Raw genomic sequence first — 25,832 nt, forward strand, 5'->3', positions numbered from 1 at the left:
ATTGAGCAGTGTTCAGAGCAAAACTTCTCTCTGCATTATCTCTTTAATAAAACCTGGTAAACCTTTTCTCCTGGTCTCCCTGTTTGGTCTTCAGCATTTGGGTCTGAACTTTAGTAAAATCACGACACCGCTTAGCTGATCCACCTACATTTGTCTCTATTTAACAAGCCTTCAGACCAGTCATCAGTGCCAGATTATTTCGAACTATTAGTGAGAATAATTCTACTGTTCCCATGTTTCGATTATTTGATCCTGACCCCTTCTGCCTCTCAATCTCTGAGCCAGCCTGTTCCCGTCTGATCTGTTTGCCTGATCTGTCTTCTGACTCCTGTCTGATCTCTGCCTGTTTGTGTACCGTACCTGCAACCGTGACACGACTGCCCTGGATTCTCCATCAGCATCTCTGAACTCCTGATTCTGACTACACATAACACATATGAATCAAAATGCTTTGACCAATAAAATTTGATTGACAGATGACCTTTGATATATGATTGCCTGAATTCAGGTGTACAAGCTGACATATAACTAACTGGCCGGCATAAAATAATTAAAACAAACCCACAGATTTTAAGACAGAATCTTTTTTTTTTTATTAGAAATTTTCTAAATTTTGGGACAATATAATCTGATAAAGAGTACATTTATATACATGTTTAATCCGGAATGATTTGACATTTTAATATGACTTAAAGACCTCATTCTGAAGAGGAAACGCCCACCTCCCCAATTTAAAAGCTATGCTTTTATTGTGAAAGAGTTAGCGGAAATGGATCATTATGCTCCTGCCAGCTTGACGTTGCCATAGTTTCCAAGAACTACGGATGAAAAATTAAGAACCGCGGTGTCTCTGGTTTAGATAAGGAAGCTGTTGCCGCTCTTTATAAAAACAGCCCAGTTAGATGATTCAGTTTCAAACATGTCGGGTCGGTAGAGGAGCAGGTTGCGCATGCGCTCTGAGCACACGGCTTTTTTTTTCTAATTGAGATATGCTCGCTTTTCTTGAAAATCAGCAGCAGTTGCTTTGAGGAGCAGAGAGACGGAGACAGCGGGATATCACCGCGGTTCACGCGGACAGACCGCCGGGCTGGCGCGCCCCCACCCTCCCCCCCCAATGCGGGTTTTTCTTCACGCGTTTCTGTTTGATGTCCTGACCGCCTGCTCCAGTCAGCCCCACTGAGATGGTCCATGTCAGAGATGGCGAAGGGTCTTTTTCCACGAGCCTGGGTGAAAAAGTCTTTCTACTTCCAGGTAGGAAGTATTTGCGTGTTTATAGGGGAATAAAGCGGAGGGATCGTGTTTTGCGTGTCGCTGCGGTCACATCTGCGTGGCTGACAGCTGGCAGTCAGAGCTGCTGTCAGGGAATGACCTGATGAATGTGTCTGTTAATAACCTGGTTACTGACAGAGCTGTTATACAGGCCTGGAGGCGGAGGGTCTCCAGCAACAGGGAGGGGAGGGGGGATAGCAGTTTGCTTTTTTATTGTATTAATAAAAAGGCTTCCAGGTTGACCAGAGGGACCTCTGGGGATCTAAATATTTAAAAACAACCTACACTATACAAAATGAACTCAATCCAAACCTAATGGATTTAGTTTAAACTTTTAATTTAAATGAAATTAAGTTGGATTAACTTAATTCAGTTACCAGTTGAATCAATTCAAATCAAATCATATTTAAATGTCAAATCATTCTGGCTTAAACATGTACATAAATGTAGCCTCCTCTTTATCAGAGCATATTGTCCCAGAATATAGAAAATTTCTAGAAAAAAAATCTGTTTTTTTTCCGTTATCTTCTGCAGACCAGTTAGTTCTACGTCAGCCTGAACACCTAAATTCCGACAATCATATATCAACGGTCATCTGTCAATCAAATGTTTTCGGTCATAGCATCTTGATTCATGTGTCGCAGCTAATATACGCAACGGTTGAAATCAGAATCCTTTCCTTTCCCATTGAGTTGCGTCCCAGTGTTCACGGGGATGGACGTCTGTGTCTTCGGCAGGCGTAGAGCTAACAGAACTGGCAGCGTTGCGAGGCAAGGGCTCAAACATGTACGGCTAGAAGCCTTCTACACCAAACCAAGCTTCTGCCGCCCTGGCGTCCTCTTCCACAACATCTTCATCCCCGCTTTCCTCCTCTAAATAAAAAATGGATGACGGAGGAGACTCATCCACGACCTCCGACACTAAACTCTCCTCCTCTTGCATGTTTCCGCTGTCCATAGCGTTCCTTGACAGTGTTGTTTCTAAGTCACCAATTTAGTGCTACTTGGTCCCAATGGAATTTCCATCAACGGTCCATCAACTACCTAAGGTGATGACGCATTTTTCAGGAAAATGTATCTGTTGGCATTAAAGGGCGGATTATACTTCTGCCACCGCACATCAAATGTCGCTTGGGTCTGGTCGAAAAGCAGTTTTGCTTGTATGTTTCTGAAACGTCGGTCTGGAATTTCTAGGGACGCACAGCAGTAGTTTCCCTCCAAAGCGAGTCAAGAACTTGCGAGAACTTTGGTGGATGGTCACGAGAACTTCTTCGGCGGTGCCTGCGGGAGTGTTTATTTCCAAAAACAACATGTCTGAGGCATTGTACAAGTGGTTGTACTTCCATACCTCCTTGATAAACCTTACGTCGTAGTTGTCCATTTTAGTTTTTCCTAGGTTTTTAAAAATGGCGCGCCCCGGCACTGATTCGAGAAGGACAACCACACGGACAGTCGGAAAGGCATACCAAGGACCATTCACATCTGCTTTTTGTCTGCCTGAACACCTAAATTCGGCCAATAATATATCAACTGTCAATTTTTTTCGGTCATAGCATCTTGATTCATATGTTGCAGCTAATATACGCAACGGTTGAAATCAGAATCCTTTCCTTTCCCATTGAGTTGCGTCCCAGTGTTCATGGGGATGGACGTCTGTGTCTTCGGCAGGCGTAGAGCTAACAGAACTGGCAGCGTTGCGAGGCAAGGGCTCAAACATGTACGGCTGGAAGCCTTCTACACCAAACCAAGCTTCTGCCGCCCTGGCGTTCTCTTCCACAACATCTTCATCCCCGCTTTCCTCCTCTAAATAAAAAATGGATGACGGAGGAGACTCATCCACGACCTCCGACACTAAACTCTCCTCCTCTTGCATGTTTCCGCTGTCCATAGCGTTCCTTGACAGCGTCGTTTCTAAGTCACCAATTTAGTGCTACTTGGTCCCAATGGAATTTCCCATTAGGAACCTGCTAGCACTAAGTTGCTAACTGGTTAGCAAGATGCTTCAGAGACACCGGCCAATCAATCAATCAATCCATCCATGCATCCTCCCTCCCACCGATCTCCAACATCAGTGTAGTCTTCTTTTTGGTCCTTGTACCTCTGGTTGAGGTCTCCGCGGGTTTGCGACCATCCAACGTGTAGTCAGGATTTTTTTTAGATACAGATTTGATGGTTGCAGAGCCTCTGCATGGGGGGCGTGGTCGCGCACAGAGACAGATTTAAAGGTTGCAGAGGCTATGCATCAGAAGCATAAATTGGCCGTAAGAATGGAAAGCTTAGCATTGCAGTAATGTACTTACCCCTTGCTCACACTGGCTCCGGTGCGGTTACCGAGCCGACAGAGACCGCAACTCCCGCACACCCCCTCTCACACCGCCCTTTTGACTACGGTGCGGTGCGGCTCCGGCAACAGGTCCGGAGATTTAACTCGCGAGAACAGAAGTTCACTTGAGTTCACGTAACTTCACGCGATAACACGGCCCAAATAAGGAAGTGTCGAGTAAATGCTGTAAATGAATCAAGTGATGGGGCCACAAAGTTTTGACCCTGTCTTACCAGCAGGCGGCAGTGACGTCATATGGGTTGTACAGAGGGAAGGCGGAGAGAAAGGACAGACAATCCATGCAAACGAACGTGTTTTATTTTGAAAAAAACAGGAAGTCTTTTATTCTCATTGGAAAACTTCCTGTTTGTGCCGTGATATTTGCGAGAGCTTGTTGCGGAGGGCTCCGGCACGCCGCAAGGATAGCTTTCTTGCTGAATTTTCTGCAGCGCCGGAGTGTCTCGGTAACCGCAGTCGGACAGCTCAGCAGCCGGTGAGAGAGGTTTACGTCTTTTTAATGACTTGGAATTACTGCGGCGCCGCACCCACCGCACCGCAACGGTAAGACCGGAGTCGGTGTGAGCCAAGGGTTACATTTTAAATCAATCAAAACTTATCTTGAGGCAAGGAGAATGGGTAACCTGATGGAACAAACTACCGGATCAACAGTTTGCACAATCAGTTTGTTTTATTCATGATCTAATCTTTGTACACAAACCCAAAATAAAACATGCTCAAAGGTCCATGGCAGTTTTAACCCATCGGCCCTGTGCGTTTGGACACTTTTGTGTTTATAAGCATCAAAATTTGCACTTCAAATGCAAATGTTATTCAAATGCTTATTCAATGAGTCAGAAAGGAGTTGCTTCCTCTTTAAGACACTTCCAGAAGTCCTGAACTCTTCTCGGTCGGCAGCAATGCCTGTTGGTGAGACGCTGGACCTCAGGGATTCACTGCTTGGGTTTCACTTCTTTAACTCTTAAGGTTGCATCATACATGTCATCTAACAGACCCCTGAATGTCAACATTTAACTTCTTCACGCTTCCTTTCTTGTTCACTCCAACCTTCTCAGTGCAGTTTTTAGATTTCCTGCACAGCCTGGTGTAATGCACGACTAAACACCTCCATCTGACCATGAAGTGTACTCTGAGCTCCCTGCTCTCTCCCCCCTCAGGGCCCCTCTATCTGTCTGTTCATCTCTTTGGTGCATGTGTTGTTTGAAAGCTAAACTGGTCTGCAGAGGACGTATCTGTCCAGCTTTTAAAGGGATACTTTAGTGGAGTTTTTGAGGCCGATCTGTAGGGAATTAGTTTTAGATTAACAATATGCATCCGGTTTTCCAGTAGCAGTTAGGAGGGTCTTCAGTTTAGGGCGGTGGTCTCAAACTCCAGTCCTTCAGGGCTTCAACTTTTCATTTTACATGTCTGCAGTAGTTCACTGACAGAGTTCTGCAGAACTTGGCTGCTGCTAGTGAGGAAGCTTAGCTGTGTGATTCAGGTTTGTAGGGAAAAGGGACCCGTCTAACAGTTGGAGCAGAACCGACCCTCATGCACAACAAAAAAAAGTAAATCTAATTAAGCCATTTTTTCTTAAAATAAGTGTATTTTTCTTGAATTCAGAATGCAACTGAGACACGTTGTCAATGGAAAAACAAAATAAGAAATTGTCTTATTCAAGTTCATATTATCTAATTCTTATTTTAAGAGTGAAAATACTCATTCCATTGGCAAATCATCTTATTTAACTACTCAAATTAAGTGTCAATACACCTAATCTAAGAAAATTTATCTCTAGATCATTTTTGCAGTTTGGATTTGTATGGAGTGAATTTTGTTCTGTTATTGTGGTAAGCAAAAAGCACATTTTATGAATAGAAATTTGAAAAAAAGAAAAAAGAAAAGGCAATCCAGAATACAACTTTAAGAGTTCTTTATCAAAAAAGGTTTGGATATAAATTTGCTGTTTTTGTTTTTTTATTTGATCTTTTTCAAATGTATTTTTTTAATTGTTTTTCTCCAGTTGCATTCTTTTCAAATTGTATTTCACAGATCACGTTCTCTTCACTTCAAGCTAAATAGAAACGCTTGCTCTGGACCTAGGGATGCACGATATAATCGGCCCCCTATCGGTATCGGCCTTAAAACTGAATATCGGACATCGGCCACCCCACCGATATTTAACCCGATATTTGATCAGCTTCTGAGTTTCTAAAGTCTAAAAAAATAAATAAATAAATAAATACTACTTCTTCCTCAAAAACTTCTTTTTTACAGACTTAAAAACTTCTAAAGACGAGGGAAAAAATATTGATACATTAAAATATCCCAATATCTTCATATGCTGATATATTGCCATTTAAAAACACCATATCAATCTCTTTTACTAATGAAATATTGCTATATGTCATCGTTATGCTACGAAATCCCCCGAAAATTCACCAAATGTTGCCATATTTTTATATGTTGATATATTGACGCGGTATCGATCTATTTTACTAACAAAATCTCACAAGAATTTGCAAAATATCACGAGAGTTTGTAACAGAACGATGAAATTTCACCAGATTTTGAAAGTAAAATAGATCGATACCGCGTTTTTAAAAATCTATTTGATATCAGCATATGAAAATATATTTGAGTATATTATTTTTCAAAGTGTCAGAAATGGATAACAAAACTGCTATTTTCAATGACTACTTATTTTTGTCCAGCTTTAACATCGGTATCGATATCGGTTATCGGCTACATGAGTTTTAAAATATCGGCACATCGTATATCGGCCAAAATCCCAATATCGTGCATCCCTACTCTGGACCAATGAGAATGATGTTGCTGACATCCAACAGACCAATAGAAATGCTCCTCACTCCAGAGGAAAGCCCGCCCCCATAGGTGAAGAGAATGTGATGAGAAAAACACAATTTTCCAAGAATGACACCTTTAAAAGTCAATCTGTAAAGGAGAAATTAAACCAAAAAAATAAAATATAATAATAGGCATTGCAAATAAAATGTGTCATGATCGATTTACGAATCTGACCCACATGCAGAGAAAACGCTCAAAGAAGGGAAAAGTTTAACAGGTTTATTGAGGGCGTAAAACAGGAGTTGGATAAGGAACTCGGTGAGCTGGTGACCCGGAACTGGAAGTGAGAAGGGAAGTTCAGCGGTCAGTTCAGGGTCCGTGGGAATCTTGGAAGTTCTTAGATTATGCAAGGATGGGACTCACGTTTGAGGGGGGGTCTTGTTAGTCCTCGAATCCAGTCTGTGTGGTAAATCCAGAGAATAGTGCAGACGTTGGCGGGCGGACAGGTTGACAAGCGTCGGAGCCGGAGGAGTAATGGAGCGGACTGTCACTCGGATTTCCGATGGGTACTTGAAGGGAACATGGGGAGGTTTTCCCCTGCTCAGTGTAACTCGGTTTTTTCCTTCCAGGGGAGCAAAGACAAAAAAAACTCGTTAGACTCGGAGAAACAAAGCTAGGTTAGACTCAGAACTCAGCTTGGCTAGAGTACCCAAAACTGGCAAACACTCTGGCCTCGAGGTAGTGACAGTCCACTGCTCAAATACTCCTCCAATGATCCAATGAGCCGCAGGTGTGCAGGAGGGCAAACGAGGACAGGGCACCTCCTGGTGGTGGAGGGAGAGAAAACACACAAACAAACAAAAAAACAGACCACACAAACTGGATTCCTAACACTGAGAAAACAACATAGTTACTCTGGAAAACTTTTTTGATTAAGAAGTTTTTCAAAGTTTAATTTTTGAATAGAATTTTTTATTTATTTATATAATATGTGTAATGCTTGCAACAATAAAGTGGAAAATTGCTGCTACTGTCTTTAAAATTTCCTGATTTATTTATAAATACTACAGAAACATTTTATTCTGGGTTGAGCAAAGCAAAAGTAGGAAGTTAGAATTAGTGAGAAAAAAAACTTCCTGTAAAAAAAGAAAAAGGAACATGGGCCATTGACCCATTTTTCTCGCAGTTCAGTTTGATTAAAGGAGATTTTGGCTCTTTGCTCCTCTTTCTTCACCTTTTATGGAAATAAAACAGTCTCGTTGATGGCAGCCTTTTTTGTACACAGAATTTGAAATGCTGAATTCTGTTTTAGCACCGTATCTTAAACATTTAATTTTTTTTACGCATTGAAATTCCTTAAACTGAATTTTTATGTTGTGAAAATTTAGCTGCAAAAAATTTAGTGGAAAAAATTTAGATGGAAAAATGCCAAGGCCAAAAATCATTCCCAGTCCAAGCCTGCCAAAAGGTCAACAGATGTGCAGGTGAATTTTTTCCAGCTGAATTTTTTGCAGGCAAATCTTTGCCAGATATAAATTCAGTGTAAGGAATTTAATGTATAAAAAAATTCAGTGTTTAAAAAAGGCGTTAAAAACATTCAGTGTTTAAGATTTGGTGTACCGAAAAGGCAGACTCCAATGTTTTTCTTTCATGCCTTTCATGGGGTCAACAGTCAGAACACTATTTTAAGGAGAAGATAGACTCTGAAACGCTTTACCAAATCTGGACAGTCTTACAAAAAAAAAAACAAATGATTGCTAGTCTTATTGGGACTGCAGTCTTTTGAGGAAACTACCAAATAAACCAGTGGTGTATGGAAGGCTGTAGGGGACAAAATGAAATAAATAATTATAGCCTGAAATAAATAGGTCCATATGTATTATTATTTGAAAAAATGCACCATGAAATGTATTGTTAATTAGTTAAATGTACAATTTATTCATTAAATCATTAAATGTATCATTAAATGCACCATGTAAAATGAAATAAATAAATTTACCTTTTTGTATTTTACACATATCTATAAAAAATTAGTTAAAATGGAAAATGTAATTATTAAATTTACATTTTTTTTTATGAATTTTGACAATAACAGATTTTTTTTAATAAATATATATTATACATTTACATCAAATTTTTTATAGGAATATTTCTTTATTTCGTAAAACATTTATTTCAATGCCATTTTTTGTTTATTTCGTGTTGTCCCCTTTAACCCTCCATATGCTGAAGATACCACAAAGCACATGTGTTGCAATATTGTTTTTTTTTTTACTTACTCTTTGATTTATGCAGTTAATATATATCACGTCCCGCAAAGGATTGTGGGATTCTTTATAGCTTCTAAGCCCCAGATGGGAATGAACAAAAGGTCACTCTGCTAAATTAAACAATATGAAGCTTACCCCAAATTGTGATCAGTGTGTTCAGGCCTTTAGACATTGGCTATAAAGAAGAACAGTTGCTGTCACCGTACAGATTAGCTGCAAAAAGAGCAGCTCAGATTTCAGCAGAATTGATCGTTTCACATCATCGTTCGCTGATTGGATAAAGTGGCCGTGTATTTGCCTTAAAGGGGGCATTTAATCATTGCTTCCCCTAGAAAGGTGAAGGTCAAGAAGGTGCTGCAGCTCAGACGGCTGTAGGATGAACCACACATGCGATGAATTAAGCAAAGGTACCACATAAGGCATGATTTAGATGAAGGAAACGCATTAGAGCAGTTAAAAGCTCAATAAGGTCGATTTCCCATGAAGCAGAGCCTTTAGGAAAATCAAAGCCGGCTCAGCGAAGGATTTCTCTGCAGGATACTGAACTAAAAACGGGGTAAATCAACAAAGCAATAGTTACCCAGACAGAAACCTTTTCTTCCGCAGCGGCCTCTGGTCCCATGCAGCTGTACTGTGTTAGAATGTGGGAGCCCTGCTGAACCAAAATAAAAGATAAACTACGCTGTAGATGACACACAACACACCCGCTGCTGCCATGCAATCAAAGAAGGAAAATTAAAACAACTGGGAGGATAAAATAAAACCGCCTGCAGTTTTATTGTTATCAGTTAGGTAGTGAAAAGGATTCCTGCAGCTTGGACTTTTTTTAAATTTTAAAATCTGCCTTATAATTGTTATTTCCTTTCCTTTTCATAATCAATATGAATAAAAGAGACCAGAGCCCCCTGCTGGCTACTAAGGAGTATTACCGTTTGCTTTTACACTATAAAAAATAGAGATGATTTTTTTCATAATCATTATGATGTGCTTGCTGAGGGATATATGGAGGGCAAAAATCCCATGAAATTAATAAATATATTGTAAAATATGTAGATATTACATATTAGGTTGGAAATTGTATTCAAATTGATTCAAATGTTATAGTAAATTAAAGGAATAGTACACCCAAAACATGATTAGCCTTCATTTTCTACTCACCCCCATGCTGATTAACACTCTGGAGTACTTTTTTGATATCTCAAATGCATCTGGAGATCTGGGAGGCTTCTTGCTGTCTGCTGACATTCAAATAATGGAGGTCTATGGCGCCCGAGGCAGAAAGGTCCATAAAAGTCCACAAAAAACGTGTCAATATTCCTCCATACTGCTCGTCCAATGTATTCCAAGTGTCCTGAGTGGGTAGCGTCCATAATTTACTCGAAACGAAGTCATTTAGAATGTTTTTAGAGCATAAACAGTAGTGTATAGGATTTCTTGAAAGCGCGTTCACGAGTCTACGGAAACCGCGGCAGACCAAACCAGATGAGAGTGCGCATTCAGCGTCTGCTCTGCCGATAATGCAAGCGTAGAAGAAGAAATGTGCTGTTTACCTGTGCAAAGAAAGAAACAACGAAAGAAAAATGTCTGAGGACTTCAGTGTTGAGGAAGAGCATGAGTTCTTTGCCGAGCTGAATGCGCACTTTCATCTGGTTTGGTCTGCCGCGGTTTCCGTAGACTCGTGAACGCGCTTTTAGGAGATCCTATACACTACTGTTTATGCTCTAAAAACATTCTAAATGACTTCGTTTGGAGTAAATTCTGGACGCTACCCACTCAGGACACTTGGAATACATTGGACGAGCAGTATGGAGGAATATTGACACGTTTTTTGTGGACTTTTATGGACCTTTCTGCCTCGAGCGCCATAGACCTCCATTATTTGAATATCAGCAGACAGCAAGAAGCCTCCCAGATCTCCAGATGCATTTGAGATATCAAAAAGTAGTACTCCAGGGTGTTGTTCAGCATGGGGGTGAGTAGAAAATGAAGGCTAATCATGTTTTGGGTGTACTATTCCTTGAAATATACTATTAAATTAAAGAACATTTTTTAAATCAAACCATTAAAAAATTTTAATTTAGAAAAAATTATTACAGGTTTTTCTAGGCGAGTGCTAATACCAATTATCTTGACATTAGTCTAACCCAGGGGCCACACAACTTTACAACAGAATCACATTAAAAGCACCATAAACATGTTAAGAGTCTGGGAGCGGCCATTCTTGCCCAAATATAGTAGCCCCTCCCTCCTGCCATCTTCCAGCAGTGACGTCACGGTGCGGTAAGCCTAGCGCCATTCTCCCCGCTTTCCAAGCTAAATCAATGGGAACTACTAGACACATCTGCAATCAACAACAATTATTGAAGATTTCCAGAGGACTTCACCATTGAAATTCACCAGAGCTATAGTGAAACTGACAATGCCCACGTGCATGGCAGCTGGATGCTGGAATACATCGGGGAAAAGTGAAAAAAAAAGTTATTCCACCTTTCTGATTCCTGATCCTCCACGGACGGGTTGGTCGTTGGATCGCCAACTGGAAGAGGGAGGATTTGCCATCGAACTTCTGGCCAGAGAAAAAACACGTAATATGTAGCCAACCATGGGCGGTTCTAGATAGGGGCCAACGGGGGCCAGTGCCCCTGTAGATCATGTCCTGGCCCCTGTTATGGCCCCTGTACTGAAGACATAAAAGTCAAAGGAATTCTAATGATGATCTGCACTGGAACAGACATGGTTACTGATTGGTCCTTTGGATCTATTTCATTTTTTTTCTTTAAAAATTCAGTTTGACTAATTATTTAAAAACAATAAGGTGATAGCTTCAGTGGGATTGAGATAAGATCCCAGTTTTTATCTGCTAAATGTTTTTTTCAAAAAACTACACAAATTTTTAGAGCTGAATTTATCAGTTTTTCTTAAGTTCTAATTCAGATTTTATAAAAATTTGTAATTTTTACTTAAATTAAGTCAAAAATATGTACAATTCCTAAATTATGAATGTATATTCATAGCCTGACGTAGTCCTACTCAATTCTAGCCAGAATGAGTCTGATGCTGCTCCATAGAGCTGTGATTATGGGGCGTGTTTCGAACGAACCAGGAAAAAAAATGCCTCTGCACTCAATTGGATAGACCTACAACCAATAAGAGCAACGGAGTGCGTGACGTATGTTAAGCCACGCATAGTTTTTGTCAGCAAAAATCAAAGCGTGCAGTTGCACGCCTAGAATAAGAAGATGAGACTTGATCGCGTTTCTCTGTTCCTCTTTTAAAAATAATTTGCTGTCGATATCTTCTAGAACAGACCTAATAGCAGAATCTACTCACCTCAACTCTCCAGCGGCAGCCATTGTTGTTGTCACCCAAGCGCGCTTTGGTCAAATGGTTGAATACATTACTGTTGATCATCTGTCCATCATCATATAAAGCCCGCCCTGACAATTTGATTGGATCGCCAGATATTGTGCGAGCATACTCGCGCTACTATTGAGCAGAGCCAGACCGAACTTCCCGACCTCAAACCTTGTGGGCGGGACTAAGTTCGGAATGGTACCCAGACTAGTATATTGACCTAATATACACTATATTGCCAAAAGTATTTGCTCACCCATCCAAATTATTGGAATCAGGTGTTCCAATCACTTCCATGGCCACAGGTGTATAAATTCAAGCACCTAGGCATGCAGACTGTTTTTACAAACATTTGTGAAAGAATGGGTCGCTCTCAGGAGCTCAGTGAATTCCAGCGTGGAACTGTGATAGGATGCCACCTGTGCAACAAATCCAGTCGTGAAATTTCCTCGCTCCTAAATATTCCACAGTCAACTGTCAGCTGTATTATAAGAAAATGGAAGTGTTTGGGAACGACAGCAACTCAGCCACGAAGTGGTAGGCCACGTAAACTGACGGAGCGGGGTCAGCGGATGCTGACGCGCATAGTGCGAAGAGGTCGCCAACTTTCTGCAGAGTCAATCACTACAGACCTCCAAACTTCATGTGGCCTTCAGATTAGCTCAAGAACAGTGCGCAGAGAGCTTCATGGAATGGGTTTCCATGGTCGAGCAGCTGCATCCAAGCCATACATCACCAAGTGCAATGCAAAGCGTCGGATGCGGTGGTGTAAAGCACGCCGCCACTGGACTCTAGAGCAGTGGAGACGCGTTCTCTGGAGTGACGAATCGCGCTTCTCCATCTGGCAATCTGATGGACGGGTCTGGGTTTGGCGGTTGCCAGGAGAACGGTACTTGTCTGACTGCATTGTGCCAAGTGTAAAGTTTGGTGGAGGGGGGATTATGGTGTGAGGTTGTTTTTCAGGAGCTGGGCTTGGCCCCTTAGTTCCAGTGAAAGGAACTCTGAATGCTTCAGCATACCAAGACATTTTGGACAATTCCATGCTCCCAACTTTGTGGGAACAGTTTGGAGCTGGCCCCTTCCTCTTCCAACATGACTGTGCACCAGTGCACAAAGCAAGGTCCATAAAGACATGGATGACAGAGTCTGGTGTGGATGAACTTGACTGGCCTGCACAGAGTCCTGACCTCAACCCGATAGAACACCTTTGGGATGAATTAGAGCGGAGACTGAGAGCCAGGCCTTCTCGTCCAACATCAGTGTGCGACCTCACAAATGCGCTTCTGGAAGAATGGTCAAAAATTCCCATAAACACACTCCTAAACCTTGTGGACAGCCTTCCCAGAAGAGTTGAAGCTGTTCTAGCTGCAAAGGGTGGACCGACGTCATATTGAACCCTATGGATTAGGAACGGGATGTCACTTAAGCTCATATGTGAGTCAAGGCAGGTGAGCAAATACTTTTGGCAATATAGTGTATGTAATTTTAATTAAACCTAATTGAATAGAAATTTCACTTCATTCAGCTATATTAATATGTTCGAACCCCTTGCCCTGTTTTTTATTTCATGCTTTTCGTTGCCCCCGTGGAAACATGCTGGCCCCCTCCTGGCCCCCCTGATACATTTGGTCTAGAACCGCCGCTGTAGCCAACATTTGGAAGAAGAATGTTTTCAAGATGACTTGGATAATAGCGCGTTGTGACAAACACCAGATACAGCACTGGGACTTGATCAACAGCCGATACCGCACCGTGACGTCACTAACCAGTAGGTGGCAGTAGTGTTCTTTGACAAACATGGATGCCTCCAGTAAAGCACATTCACATGAAAATGACTCTGAATTAAAAACACTGATCATTTATTGAACAGGATGGAATCATTTCACATTTAAAGAACTTTCAGAAGTTTAAACTCTGAATGTGACTTTTCCTTTAAATAGATTTTTTTGCTGCAGCAGGGAGTGAATCATTTCTTCGTGTCTGTTTTACCGTCCCGTCTCACCCTGACCTTTGTCACTGTGGACTTTAAAGTACTGCTGCTAACGACTGAGACACGGATCTGTGCTAAGGAATGCGACGCAGGCATCCTGTGACTCCGCCATGAGTTCGATTTACTTCTACTGTCTGTAAACAAAAAGGGGCTCCGCTCTATAAAAAGTCTATCTGAAGGGAACAAAAGCATCTCAGAGATGTTACTGCTGCACAGACTCACTTGCCAAGAGGGTAATAAAGTCATGTTGCCATAGTAACGTGTAATGCGGTCAGGGTTGGTTGTCCTTCCTTGTTTAATGTGACTGTGTTTCTATAATGTACATATAGGCTGTATCATAAAAAAAGAGCAGAAAACAGCAGATATTTGCACTAATGATGTTCTTGCGGCGTGCGGTCTTCCTCCCAGGCTCGGATCTCCTTCGTACGGGTGAAGTACCTGTTCCTCACGTGGCTCACCGTGCTGGTGGGCAGCTGGGTTCTCTACGTGCAATACTCGGCTTACACGGAGCTGTGCAGAGGACACGAGTGCAGGAACGCCATCGTAAGTGACATCACAAAATAAGATAACTCCACAAATTCACTTTAATAATGATTATTCTGTGTCCTGTTTAATTCTAGACTTTACGCTAATTCTAATGAAGGATGTTTTTAAATAAGGTCGATAAGTTAACAATTGTTTCAATGATGAATTGTTTATTTTTATTCAGAGAGAGTTATTGGACATGGTTATTGATTAACCCGTAAAATGCACTGATGTAAGGAGTTTGTGATCTGTTCAATTTTCCTCATGTTTGCCAGGACTTAGAGCAGCAATTTCAATTAACTTTGACTATTTAATGTTTCCACAAACGCCTTTAAAAAGATTTTTTATTCCTGAAATGATCTGCAGAAATATTGAACCTTTTTTAAAGACCCTGATTTAGACCACTGCAAAAAAATAGAAATAAGTAAAAATGTCTTAAATTAAGTGCATTCATCCTTAATTTGAATAGGTAAATTAAATGATTTGCCGATGGAATCAGTATTTTTATGTTTAAAATAAGATGATCAGACTTGAAAACAGACATTGGAATAATTTGTTCTTATTTTAAATGTGAATTGTCTTGTTCCATTGGCAGTCTTTCACTTAGAATGCACTTATTTTAAGAAAAAAGGACTCGATTTACAGTTTATGTACTGTATGCCTGACGTATGAAAGATCTCTCAAAAACGGTGGCATACGTTGGATAAGTTATGGGTACGTTTTGTATAATTTGAGAATGCTGAAACTCGCCGGTCGATATACAGCGTCTGCAATCCATGGGCTGTCAGTTCCAGGTCAGTCATCTGATGGTTGACATCGGTTCAGTGTCGGTTCCTCATCAGTCGTGGCGTCTACAGGGTTCCCGCTGGTCCTTAAAAAGTCTTAAAAGGCATTGAATTCTTCAAAATAAAACTAAGGCCTTAATTGGTATTAAAATGTCTTAAATCAGTCTTTCGTAGGTCTTAATTTTTAAAACATCATAAATATTAGGGATGCACGATATAATCGGCCCCCTATAGGTATCGGCCTTAAAACTGAATATCGGACATCGGCCCCCCCACCGATATTTAACCCGATATTTGATCAGCTTCTGAGTTTCTAAAGTCTTAAAAAAATAATTAAAAAATACTACTTCTTCTTCTTCCTCAAAAACTTCTTTTTTACAGACTTAAAAACTTCTAAAGACGAGGGAAAAAATATTGATCCATTAAAATATCCCAATATCTTCATATGCTGATATATTGCCATTTAAAAGCACCATATCAATCTCTTTTACTAATGAAATATTGCTATATGTCATCGTTATGCTACGAAATGGATAACAAAACTGCTATTTTCAATGACTACTTATTTTTGTCCAGCTTTAACATCGGTATCGATATCGGTTATCGGCTACATGAGTTTTAAAATATCGGCATATCGGATATCGGCCAAAATCCCAATATCGTGCATCCCTAATAAATACGATTATTTTTATTATGATTTATTTTTGTAATCTAAATAAAACGTTAACATTGACCTTTTTTTTTTATATAAAAAAAAAAAAGGCTCGCCATTATGGGTTCCGTCCCGATAGCGGAACCAATAAAGCGTTGTTGCGGGGGGGACATTTGGGAGATGCACCATTAACTTTTTGTCTGGAAAATCTGAGCAAGTGTAAATGTAACCAAAATAGTCTCCAGCCAAGAGTTTCCTCCATGGCTAAAACCAGGGAACATACATGAGGCTCAGTGGATTTATGCTAGAAGTCATTCAAGCTCAGAACGATGGGAATTAAGGCAGTGGAGTCACACATGCGAAGCACGAAACACAAAGCGTCAAAATGGAGTTACAGAGAAACAGCCGGTATTTCTCAGTTTAGTTCCACCCTTGTCTCTGCAACGCCTCCACTTATCACCAAATCAAACATACTAAGAAAACCATACAAAGAAAAATAGCTGCTAAAAAGACTTAGCACTGGTTATGTTGGGGCTTTAAAACTGATTTGTTTTGTTCCCTACTAAAACAAAGTTTGTGAATTCAGTTAAATAATTGTTCAAATATATCTGTCATTTGTTTGTTTTTAGCTTTCTTCCTGTATGGGAAGCTTTTCAACATTTGAAACATTGGTGCAGTGGTTTATGTTAGAATAAACCTTTGGGTTAAGTTGTTGCAAGCAGGTTTTTCTTGTGTTTCTTGTGAATTTGATCTTAAATTTTAATTTCAAGTTAAAAAGTCTTGAATTTAACTTGCCTTATGCTGTAGGAACCCTGGTCTAGCTTCTCCTAAACCTCTGAGTAAGACGAGCGCTGAAGGTGTTTTTAACTTCCAGCTACTGTATAATGGCGTATTGGCAGCGTTTTGGTATAAAGGGGGTTCACAGGAGGAAACCGTCAGTTCTCCTCCTCACATTCCAGACCTTGACTGTTATGGTCACTGACAAGCGATGCTGCATGATGGATTGTTCTGGCTAATAGTGAAGCATCGTAAACTCCCACCTTCCGGGCTGTGATTGGTCCAGTAATTTAGGGAAAGAGAATCTAAACCTGCCCAGACGGACAAACTGTGCATTCCAGGGAAAGCTTTTCCAGACTAAAGCCGGGCGTACACTGTATGACTTTTTTTTTTTTTTCACTTTTCGGGACGATACTCCATTCGTGCCAGAAATTTTTAGATCTTTCCGACTTTCAGCCTGATGGTGCGTGGTGTAGTATACAGGGGGTAACGAGGGGCGATCAGCCTCTAATGACCCCCCCCCCATCAGGAATGGTAAGGTTGGGAGAAAATCAAACGTGTTTGAAATTCAGTCGGACGTCGTAAGGTGGTCATGGACGAATCGCTCAGTGTGCAAACAAGAATTCTTCTTATTCTTCTTCCTCTCAGATGAAAACACAGCAACATGGCGGGGGTGCAATGAGTGAAATGGAGTTCTTTCCGTAAAACTGACAGACCGTAGTAGCCAAGTTAGCTCAGCCATGTCTTTGTCCAAATACGTCGTCTCCTTTTCTTTTTAGGGCTTTCAGCACAAAATTGCTGAAAGCTTCATGTTCCTCTTCTACTCGTTGGCTTCCAGATAGACAAGTCCGAGTAGCGCCATCTCACTGCGGAGCTGAGTCCCACCTGTTTTTTAGACGTACAGTGTGAGCAGGTAGATCGCATCAGAGCGTCGGGTCGCACAGTGTGGGAACATTCATGTATGACGAAACCGCAGGGTTTCGTCATACATACAGTACGAGCACTAGCTGTGGGCAACCATTGGGAAAATTCGTACAGTGTAATATGAGATTGTATTTTTTTGTTGTACCAAGATTTGGATCACCTTCTTGGGCATAGGGGAAGATTTTAATACTCCTTTTTAGGTAGAGCCTATACAAGTAGATGTTGAATGAAAGGGACCAGAGACACGACCTTGAGGAGTCCCATAAGTTTAATACCGGCACACGAATTCTCTAAAGTTCACTACTTCTGTTTCAAAGTGTGACAAATACAGGAGGGGGATCATCGATGGCTCGGCATGCAGTAGTCTGTGTGAAAAAGAAACTCTCTACATGGGCAGGTGTCTCTCCACACTACCAAATAACCAGGTAGGGGGCGCCGTGTCTTACTGTTATTTGACGCAAAGCGTGGAGTTTGATTGGCGTTCTGCTTTCTACCAGGTTTACACAGGAGGCTGGGGGGACCACAGTGGGATCATCCGCTGCAAGCTGGGGGAGGTGGTTCGCTACGAGCTGGGCGAGGAACCGGAGCCACGGAAGGAAACCCCGGTGTTCGACAAACCTAACAGAGGCACCTCCGTGGAGAAATTCAAAGAGATGCTCTTCAATCATCTTAAGGTGGAAGAGCATCAAACCTGAAAAAAGTTAAAGTTAAAAACAAGTCTTAAACATCTTTCTTTCTCTACCAGTCCAAGTTCGGAGAGCACGCGGACCTTCCCAGTCTTGTCGGACAGATCCTCTCGGTAGCCGATGGCAACAGAGATGGACGGGTGTCACTGCCAGAGGCCCGTTCCACATGGGCCCTTCTGCAAATGGATGAGGTATCTGGCAATGACGATATCAGTGTGAATAACAATACAATAAGACTGATGTTATGATGCATCCCAGATACGATCAAATGAGGCCCCCGTCCACACGAAGCCAAACCCTGGCCTAAACGCACAAATTTTTCACCAAACCAGCCTCTCATCCATACGAAGCCGGCGTTTCGGGGGTCTGTAAACAATCTTTTTTTTATTAAGCCTTCAGAGTGGGAAGATTTTGAAACGCCGTTTTTGCGTTTCCATCTTTAAGCTCTAACCGCATTTTTTCTCTTACACACATGCGTCATAGCGTCGCCTCTAAATACGCATACGCGACACAGTATCACAACAACAATGGCGCCGTACTGTGTTGAATGGTTGCTGCTCATGCTACTCACCCTGCTGTCGGGCTTACAACAGAATCTTCTTCTGGAATATCTCCAGGAAGAACAGAGCAATATCGACCACATAGTTCAGCACCTGAATTTGACTGAACCACCAAAATGGACCCGCAGGGCAACCATGTGTAAATATTACTGCGCATGCCCAACATTTCGTCGCCTATTTTTGCTTTGGCACCACAGCGCCACTTACAGGCCTGGCATACATTTTGCAGCGTTTTCATGCATTCATGTGGTCGATCACATTTATTTTACGTCTCCGTCTTTACGACAAACGTTCTGGAAAATATTAGCGTTTCGTGTTCGTTTTGACTTCGTGTGGACGGGGCCTGAGTTTGTCTTCACGGTGAAGGGAAAAGCTCAGAGTTGTGTTAGAAATAACGCAGAGCCTCCAGACCAACTGAGAAACTCTTCATCACAAAACGTTCTTAAATCGAAGGCGGTCTGACTTTAGCTCTGTTTTTCTGAAAGCGTTTTCAGAGGTCCGTCAAGTCTGTCGACTCACACTGCAGCAATCTGTAGTTGGCGTGCAGATGTTTTTAGACAACATGGAGGCCCATCCTGTGAAGCTCCTTTTAAGTCCAATGCAAATCAAAGACACACTTGTCCTTTTGTGCTTAGCCCCTTTATTATATACTAGTGTATCATGGGCGGTTCTAGACAGGGGCCAACAGGGGCCAGTGGACCTGTAGATCATGGCCCCTGTACCGAAGACATGATACTGGATCTGCGCTGGAACAGACAGGGTCCTTTGGATCTATTTCTTTTCTTTTCTCTAAAATTTATTTTTATCTTACAAATTCTGTTTTACTAATTATTTAAAAACAACAAGGCAATAGCTTCAGTGGAATTGAAATAGAATCCAAGTTTTCTTCTGCTAAACGATTTTTTTTCAAAACAAATAAGAAAAACAAAACTGATTTTTGCAGCTGAATTTATCAGTTTTTCTTTAGATTTTACAGAAAACGTCATTTTCACCTATATTAAGTCAAAAATATGTAAAATTAATAAATCATGAATATATATTGACCTAATAAGACATAGAATTTTAATTAAACCTAATTGAATAAAAAAAATGCAGCTCTCTTAATATATTTGAATCCCTTACCCTGTTTTTTATTTCACGCTTTTCGGGCCCCCATGAAAACAATGCTGGCCCCCTCCTGGCCCCCTGGTACATTTGGTCTAGAACCACCACTGTAGTGTAACCTCTTCAGAATGAGTGCCAGGACTAGGGATGGGAATCGAAAACCGGTTCCTGTTAAGAACCGGTTCCGTATTTTCCGATTCCATGGCATCGTTTGGCAGCTCGCTGAATGATTCTTTTTTCGATTCCCGCAGCACCAGAGCCTAGAGCGCCGGCTCTGGGGAGCACGACTTACGTCACGTTTTTTACGTAAGTTACGTAACTTACGCAAGTTACGCAAGTTGGAAGAACTATTCGAGGAGGAAGACAACGAGCTGCGGTCACTTTGTGAATCAAAGCCCCGTCTTTCCTTAGCCCAGAGGGTAGATCAGGAAATCCAGCTCTATAAAAGCTTGCCCTCCATCCCCTGCAGGGATAGCGCCACACTGTGGTGGTGGAACAAGCAAGATACGCTGCCCTTGCTATCTGGACTGGCTGAAAACTACCTCTGTGTGCAGGCTTCCTCCACCCCATCTGAGAGGGTGTTCTCCATGGCTGGAGACACCATAAGCCCTGAAAGATCCCGTATCCTTCCAGAAAAAGCAGATATGCTCATCTTTCTGCAAAAGAACTGTTAATTTTCCCTACTACTGTTTTATAATTAGTATTTTTTGTTATTTAAAATAGGTTTTTATCCCATCATTTGTTATTAGACATTGTTGGTTATTAAGTTTGTTCTTGTATTCATTTTTCATTTAAACACAGATGTTACTCCAGTTTCACATTTCCTGTGGACATCTTGATCTTGTTGAGTTTGTAAGATTGTGCAATAGTTAAGTAAACAAAGTTGATTCTGATAATCAAACTGTTTGTTCTCCTTTTTCCCCCAAATTGGAATCGAAAAAAGAATCGATAAAGAATCGAATCGTTTCATCGAATCGAAAAGGGAATCGGAATCGTGAAAATCTTTTCAATTCCCAACCCTAGCCAGGACTGAACTGTAGATGTTTGGAAGGTAAAACCAGTGATGGCTTCCTTCAACCCTGTTTCAAACTATCTGTCCTCTCCGTCCAAAATCTGAGAACTTTGATTATTGAGCTGCTGGTGTTTTTGACATCAAAATAATATTATTAAATTTAGTCACATTTTAGTCATTATTATATGTGATAGTTTTAGATGACTAAAACTCAAAAAAGTTTTAGTTTTATTTTGCACTTCATAAAACAGTTAACCTTTACAATTTCAGATGACAACCAGATTCTTTACAAGACTGACAGCTCTTGCCTAGATACTATAATTCAAAGTTCACAACACGTCATCTAAAGGCGCTTTACAGAGACAATTCAGCCAGATAGTTCGTATGGATTCTAAGGAAAACCATCTGATTGCATCGACTCATTGACTCAAAAGCAATTCCACTCACCAAGCATCCATGTAGCGACAGTGGAGAGGAAAAACTCCCTTTAAACAGGTAGAAACCTCCAGCAGAACCAGGCTCAGTGTGAGCGGCCATCTGCTGAGGCCCACTGGGGTTCAACGAGACAGAAGCAGACATGAAGACGAGCTTCTTTGGCAACCACTTTCTCAAGAAGAAGATAAGAAAGGAAGATTGGATATAGGCCTATAACTGACCAAGTCATCTGGGTCAATAGACGGTTTCTGAAGTAAAGGTTTAATTGCAGCTACCTTAAAACCCTGAGGGCCATATCTCCGCAAAAGGGACAGATTAATCACATCTAAAATGGAGGAGGAAATCAGTGGAACTGGATCTAACATACAAGTTTAAGGCTTAGATGAAGACAATAGTTTTGCTAACTCCTATTTAAAAAAAGATCATGTAGAGGTCTAGATATATTCCTCATTTCTGTTGCACTGGTGACATCATGAACGCTAACCCAGCATGCTGGCATCACCAGACACGCAGCGGCGGGGGGACAGAGGTTACGCAGATGCCAGCAAGGGATTAGATCAGCTTTTGTTGCCAGTTGGAAGGAAGCGAGTCGGTCCACGCTACAGAAACACGGGTTAACACACCATTTTCAGTGGGAAAATCGCCTTATTTTCAATTTCTTTTAGAGGATTGCAATTATATTTAAATGTTTGCCTTTTGCCAACGACAGTGAGTGAGTTGGTTGGCCAAAGGAAATGTGAATATCATCTACATATCAAGCTAGTTTTTCTCCTTTCCTTGAATATTTATATCTTTTATTTTTTTCTTATTATTTGGGCAAATGGTTAAAAGGATAATGGATGTACTCTGTTGTTTAAGGTGCTGCTGGGTCTGCTGCTCCAGGAACGCGGACATACTCCACGCCTGCTTGGCTACTGCGGAGACCTGTACATGACGGAGCGGATCCCCAATGCGCCCCTGTATGGGTTCTCATTGCCCTGGCCTCTGGTTTCCTGGGTTCCTGGAGGCGTGCAGCGCACCATGGACCAGTGGTTCACTCCTTCCTGGCCTCGCAAAGCTAAAATCTCCATGGGCCTGCTGGAGCTCGTGGAAGACATCTTCCACGGCACCTACGGGAGCTTCCTGATCTGCGACCTTGCCGCGGTGCACTTCAGCTACACCGACCGCCACGAGCTCCGTCTGACCAACACACACGTTCTGGTGCCTGAAGAGGAGTTCAGGCGCACCATGAGAGTCTTGAAGTGTGAGACGGATGCCGACTGCGTTTACGGAGTGGACTGCCGGACGTCCTGCGACCCGTCTGAGAAGCGGTGCAGGCAGGATCCTGTCATGCCCAACCTAGCAAAAGCGTGCGGCATGCTGAAGGACTACATCCTCCGTGGGGCGCCATCAGAAATTAGGGAGGAGCTGGAGAGGCAACTATATGCCTGCATGGGTCTGAGAGGGAATGCTGGACAGATGAACATGGAGCACTCACTCATCCTCAATAACCTAAAAGCTCTGCTTTGGAAGCGGATCTCTCACACCAAGGACTCGTGACCTGGATGGGAGTGGAAACAATGCTGTGATTTATCAACAGATACATAATGAAGTCATGTCTTTCATCTTCTTTATGAATCGAGATGCACTTTGGGACCAAAATCCTATCTCCCGTTTGGTAAAATGTCTAGACTACGAGACGATATTGGCCCCAAATCTAAATGTTTTTTGCTGCAAGCAGAGGTTATAGCATCAAGTGTGGGAGAACAGGAGCTGAAAGGCAAGTTTTTTATGATTTTCTTTTTTTTTACAACAAAAAAACAGCTAATTTTTTAGCTTTAGCATCCAACTTGCAGTTAGCATGACTAGCATAAAAAGTAGTCTCTGTATCCCCCTCAGAAGGTACATGCTGACCAGAACTTTGACATTCCAAACAAACACAATATTCCTTCTCAGACAGACATGGGGAGAACCTTCCTGTTATCTCCAAGTAGCCTCACTCTCTCTCACTTTCTTTCCCTTTGGTTAAACCAGAGACACACGTCTTTCTTACATCACTGTCTAACTTTTTATTTGTTTTCTTCACTTTTCTTCCCAGACCAAATACTGATAGTAACAACCAATGTGTTAGGTTCACTGCCTCTGGAAAAGAAACAGATTTTTGAGCTTCTTACTGTTCAGAGCTGATTAATTAGAAAAATCCACTAATTATTTTAACATCTGTATTTATATTTGATAAATCAAGTTGACCTACGTTTGGGTCCTATAATCTTCAACTCCATGTTTGTTTTTTTCTCATCAGGCAAGTCTAAAATGGGTCACAGAACCTTATAATGTTTTATCATTACAATGGAGTATTAGGGCCATATAGGGTAAGGGATATTTTTTTCTCTAATTGTGAAAATTAACTTAATTAAATCCATGATATTAGATCTAAAAAATTCCTAATATTACTAGAATAAAGTCACAATTCTTCCAGAACGAAGTTGGTACATTAAAAGATAAAAGTCATTAACATCTGCCCTTGTCCAATGAGACGTTTTTTGTTTTTTTTCCTGGTCAGCGTGACCAGATGGGACCATTTGTGTCTCGGCAGCCGCATGTTTCACCTGGTTGAAGGAGTCGTGATTCAAAGTCAAGTTAAACTCTTTACTGTGGACAGAGATACCACTATTCCAGCATCTTTCTTTTATTCTGTCTCGATTGATAATTTTTTCATCAAAGATTACTGCTTGGATTAGATGGTTTGATGCTGTTGGTAACAGTAGCAGTAAACTGGTCCCAGAGTGTTATTATAACTGGTTTTAGGATGGGTAAAGGCACGATCCTTAGTGGACGTAGAACATAGTTGGCTGGTCCTTGGCTGGTCCCTGGATGGTCCTTGGCTGGTTCCTTGGCTGGTCAATGGCTGGTTCCTTGGCTGGTCCCTGGCTGGTTCTTGGCTGGTTCCTTGGCTGGTCCATGGCTGGTCTGTGGCTGTTCCTTGGCTGGTCTTTTACTGGTCCATGGCTGGTTCCTTGGCTGGTCCCTGGCTGGTTTCTTTGCTGGTCCGTTGCTGGTCCCTGGCTGGTTCCTTGGCTGGTCCCTGGCTGGTCTTTGGCTGGTCTGTGGCTGGTCCATGGCTGGTTCCTTGGCCGGTCCCTGGCTGGTTCTTGGCTGGTTCTTGGCTGTTCCCTGGCTGGTCCTTGGTTAGACTGGAACCTCTATCAGTGATGGGACTTAGGCCGGGCATACACTGTACAAACTTCTAACCTTTTCTGGCAGATTTTCCAGTCGTGTGAGAATTTTGGGATCTTGTTGGGTTTCAGCCTCATGGTGTATTGTGCATCGTGTCGTGTACAGGGGGTAACGAGGAGCGATCAGCCTCTCACAACCACCTCCCAATCAGCAATTGGAAGGTTGGGAGAAAATCAAACAATTCAGTTGGCCCTTGTGAGAAAATCCTGCTGTTGAAGCAGAGCTAAGAGCCGATTTTCCAGAACCTTGAGCACTGCGCATGTACAAACAAGCAAGTTCTTCTTCCGGATTGAAGAGTCTGACCAGCGCCATCTCTCGGTGCCAAATCCAATGTGTGGTTTTTGGACGTACAGTGTGACCTTATAGATCACGTCAGGCCGTACAGTGGAAGAACATCGTTAGCTTTGAACTTATAGACCCTGAGATTTCATTGTAGAGTTTGAGCTGTAGCTGAGTACAAAATTAGCGGGGACCTCGCATGGATGGATTAGTGAAAAAAGTCCTTTGTTGTAAATTTATAATAATAACTGAGGTACGATACGACACATGTAGGCAGGGAGCAAACTAGGATATATAAAGGCTAAGCTAGTTAGCACCTTGCAGCGAAGTTGTGAAAATAATGAAACTGCAAGATCCAGCTGCAAAGAAAATCCCCCAACATTTTTGACTCTTAGGGGGATAAAGACTCAAGTAGCGCAACGAATGAGACATTCAACGTTTCGCTCACTGAGGCGGAACCAAAGCTGCTGAGGTTTTCAGATTCAGCTGAAGATGTTTAGGTAAACGTCCTTATTAATACTGATACTAGCAACAGCAATGCTATTCTTAGGCTCTGCAGTCTAAATACAAACGCCTATAAATAGATAAATCAATTGATTGGTTCTTACCTTGATGCTGTCTCCCTGTTCGCGTCTCTAGGAACAGGAATTTTCTCTTTCTTGATGTTCTGATGGAGGTTCAGTGGATGATCCACTAGAACTGAGAGGTTCTGTAGATCAGTTGATTTAATGGATATCTGTTGGTCTTCAAACGGGTCCAGCTGTCGCCTCACAGCGAGGCATTAGAGGATGGTTGGGCGCTGTTAAGTAGCTGCCTTTATTTTCACCATTTGGCTTTCTGTCAGTTCTGTGGTTCTGCCAGCAGATG

General features: G+C 41.8%; 1 protein-coding gene across 1 annotated transcript; it reads left to right on the forward strand.

Moving 5' to 3' along the window:
• Positions 1-800: 800 nt before the first annotated feature.
• dipk1aa (divergent protein kinase domain 1Aa) lies at positions 801-24,274 on the forward strand. Its single transcript, XM_038302468.1, has 6 exons — positions 801-1,251; positions 14,419-14,553; positions 17,991-18,098; positions 18,171-18,347; positions 18,419-18,550; positions 22,329-24,274. Exons 1-6 carry the CDS (start codon positions 1,189-1,191, stop codon positions 23,007-23,009), a joined length of 1,296 nt encoding a protein of 431 aa, XP_038158396.1. The 5' UTR covers positions 801-1,188; the 3' UTR covers positions 23,010-24,274.
• The last annotated feature ends 1,558 nt before the right edge of the window (positions 24,275-25,832 follow it).

Source organism: Cyprinodon tularosa, unplaced genomic scaffold (assembly GCF_016077235.1).
Source record: "Cyprinodon tularosa strain WSP-4 unplaced genomic scaffold, ASM1607723v1 ctg490, whole genome shotgun sequence".
NCBI classification, from domain to species: Eukaryota; Metazoa; Chordata; class Actinopteri; order Cyprinodontiformes; family Cyprinodontidae; genus Cyprinodon; species Cyprinodon tularosa.

Coding starts and splice junctions, on each gene's coding strand:
- dipk1aa (XM_038302468.1), top strand. CDS start 1,189: ATGTCAGAGATGGCGAAGGGTCTTTTTCCACGAGCCTGGGTGAAAAAG. Junction 14,554..17,990: donor ACGAGTGCAGGAACGCCATC/GTAAGTGACATC, acceptor TCTGTTTCAAAG/TGTGACAAATACAGGAGGGG. Junction 18,099..18,170: donor CCACACTACCAAATAACCAG/GTAGGGGGCGCC, acceptor GCTTTCTACCAG/GTTTACACAGGAGGCTGGGG.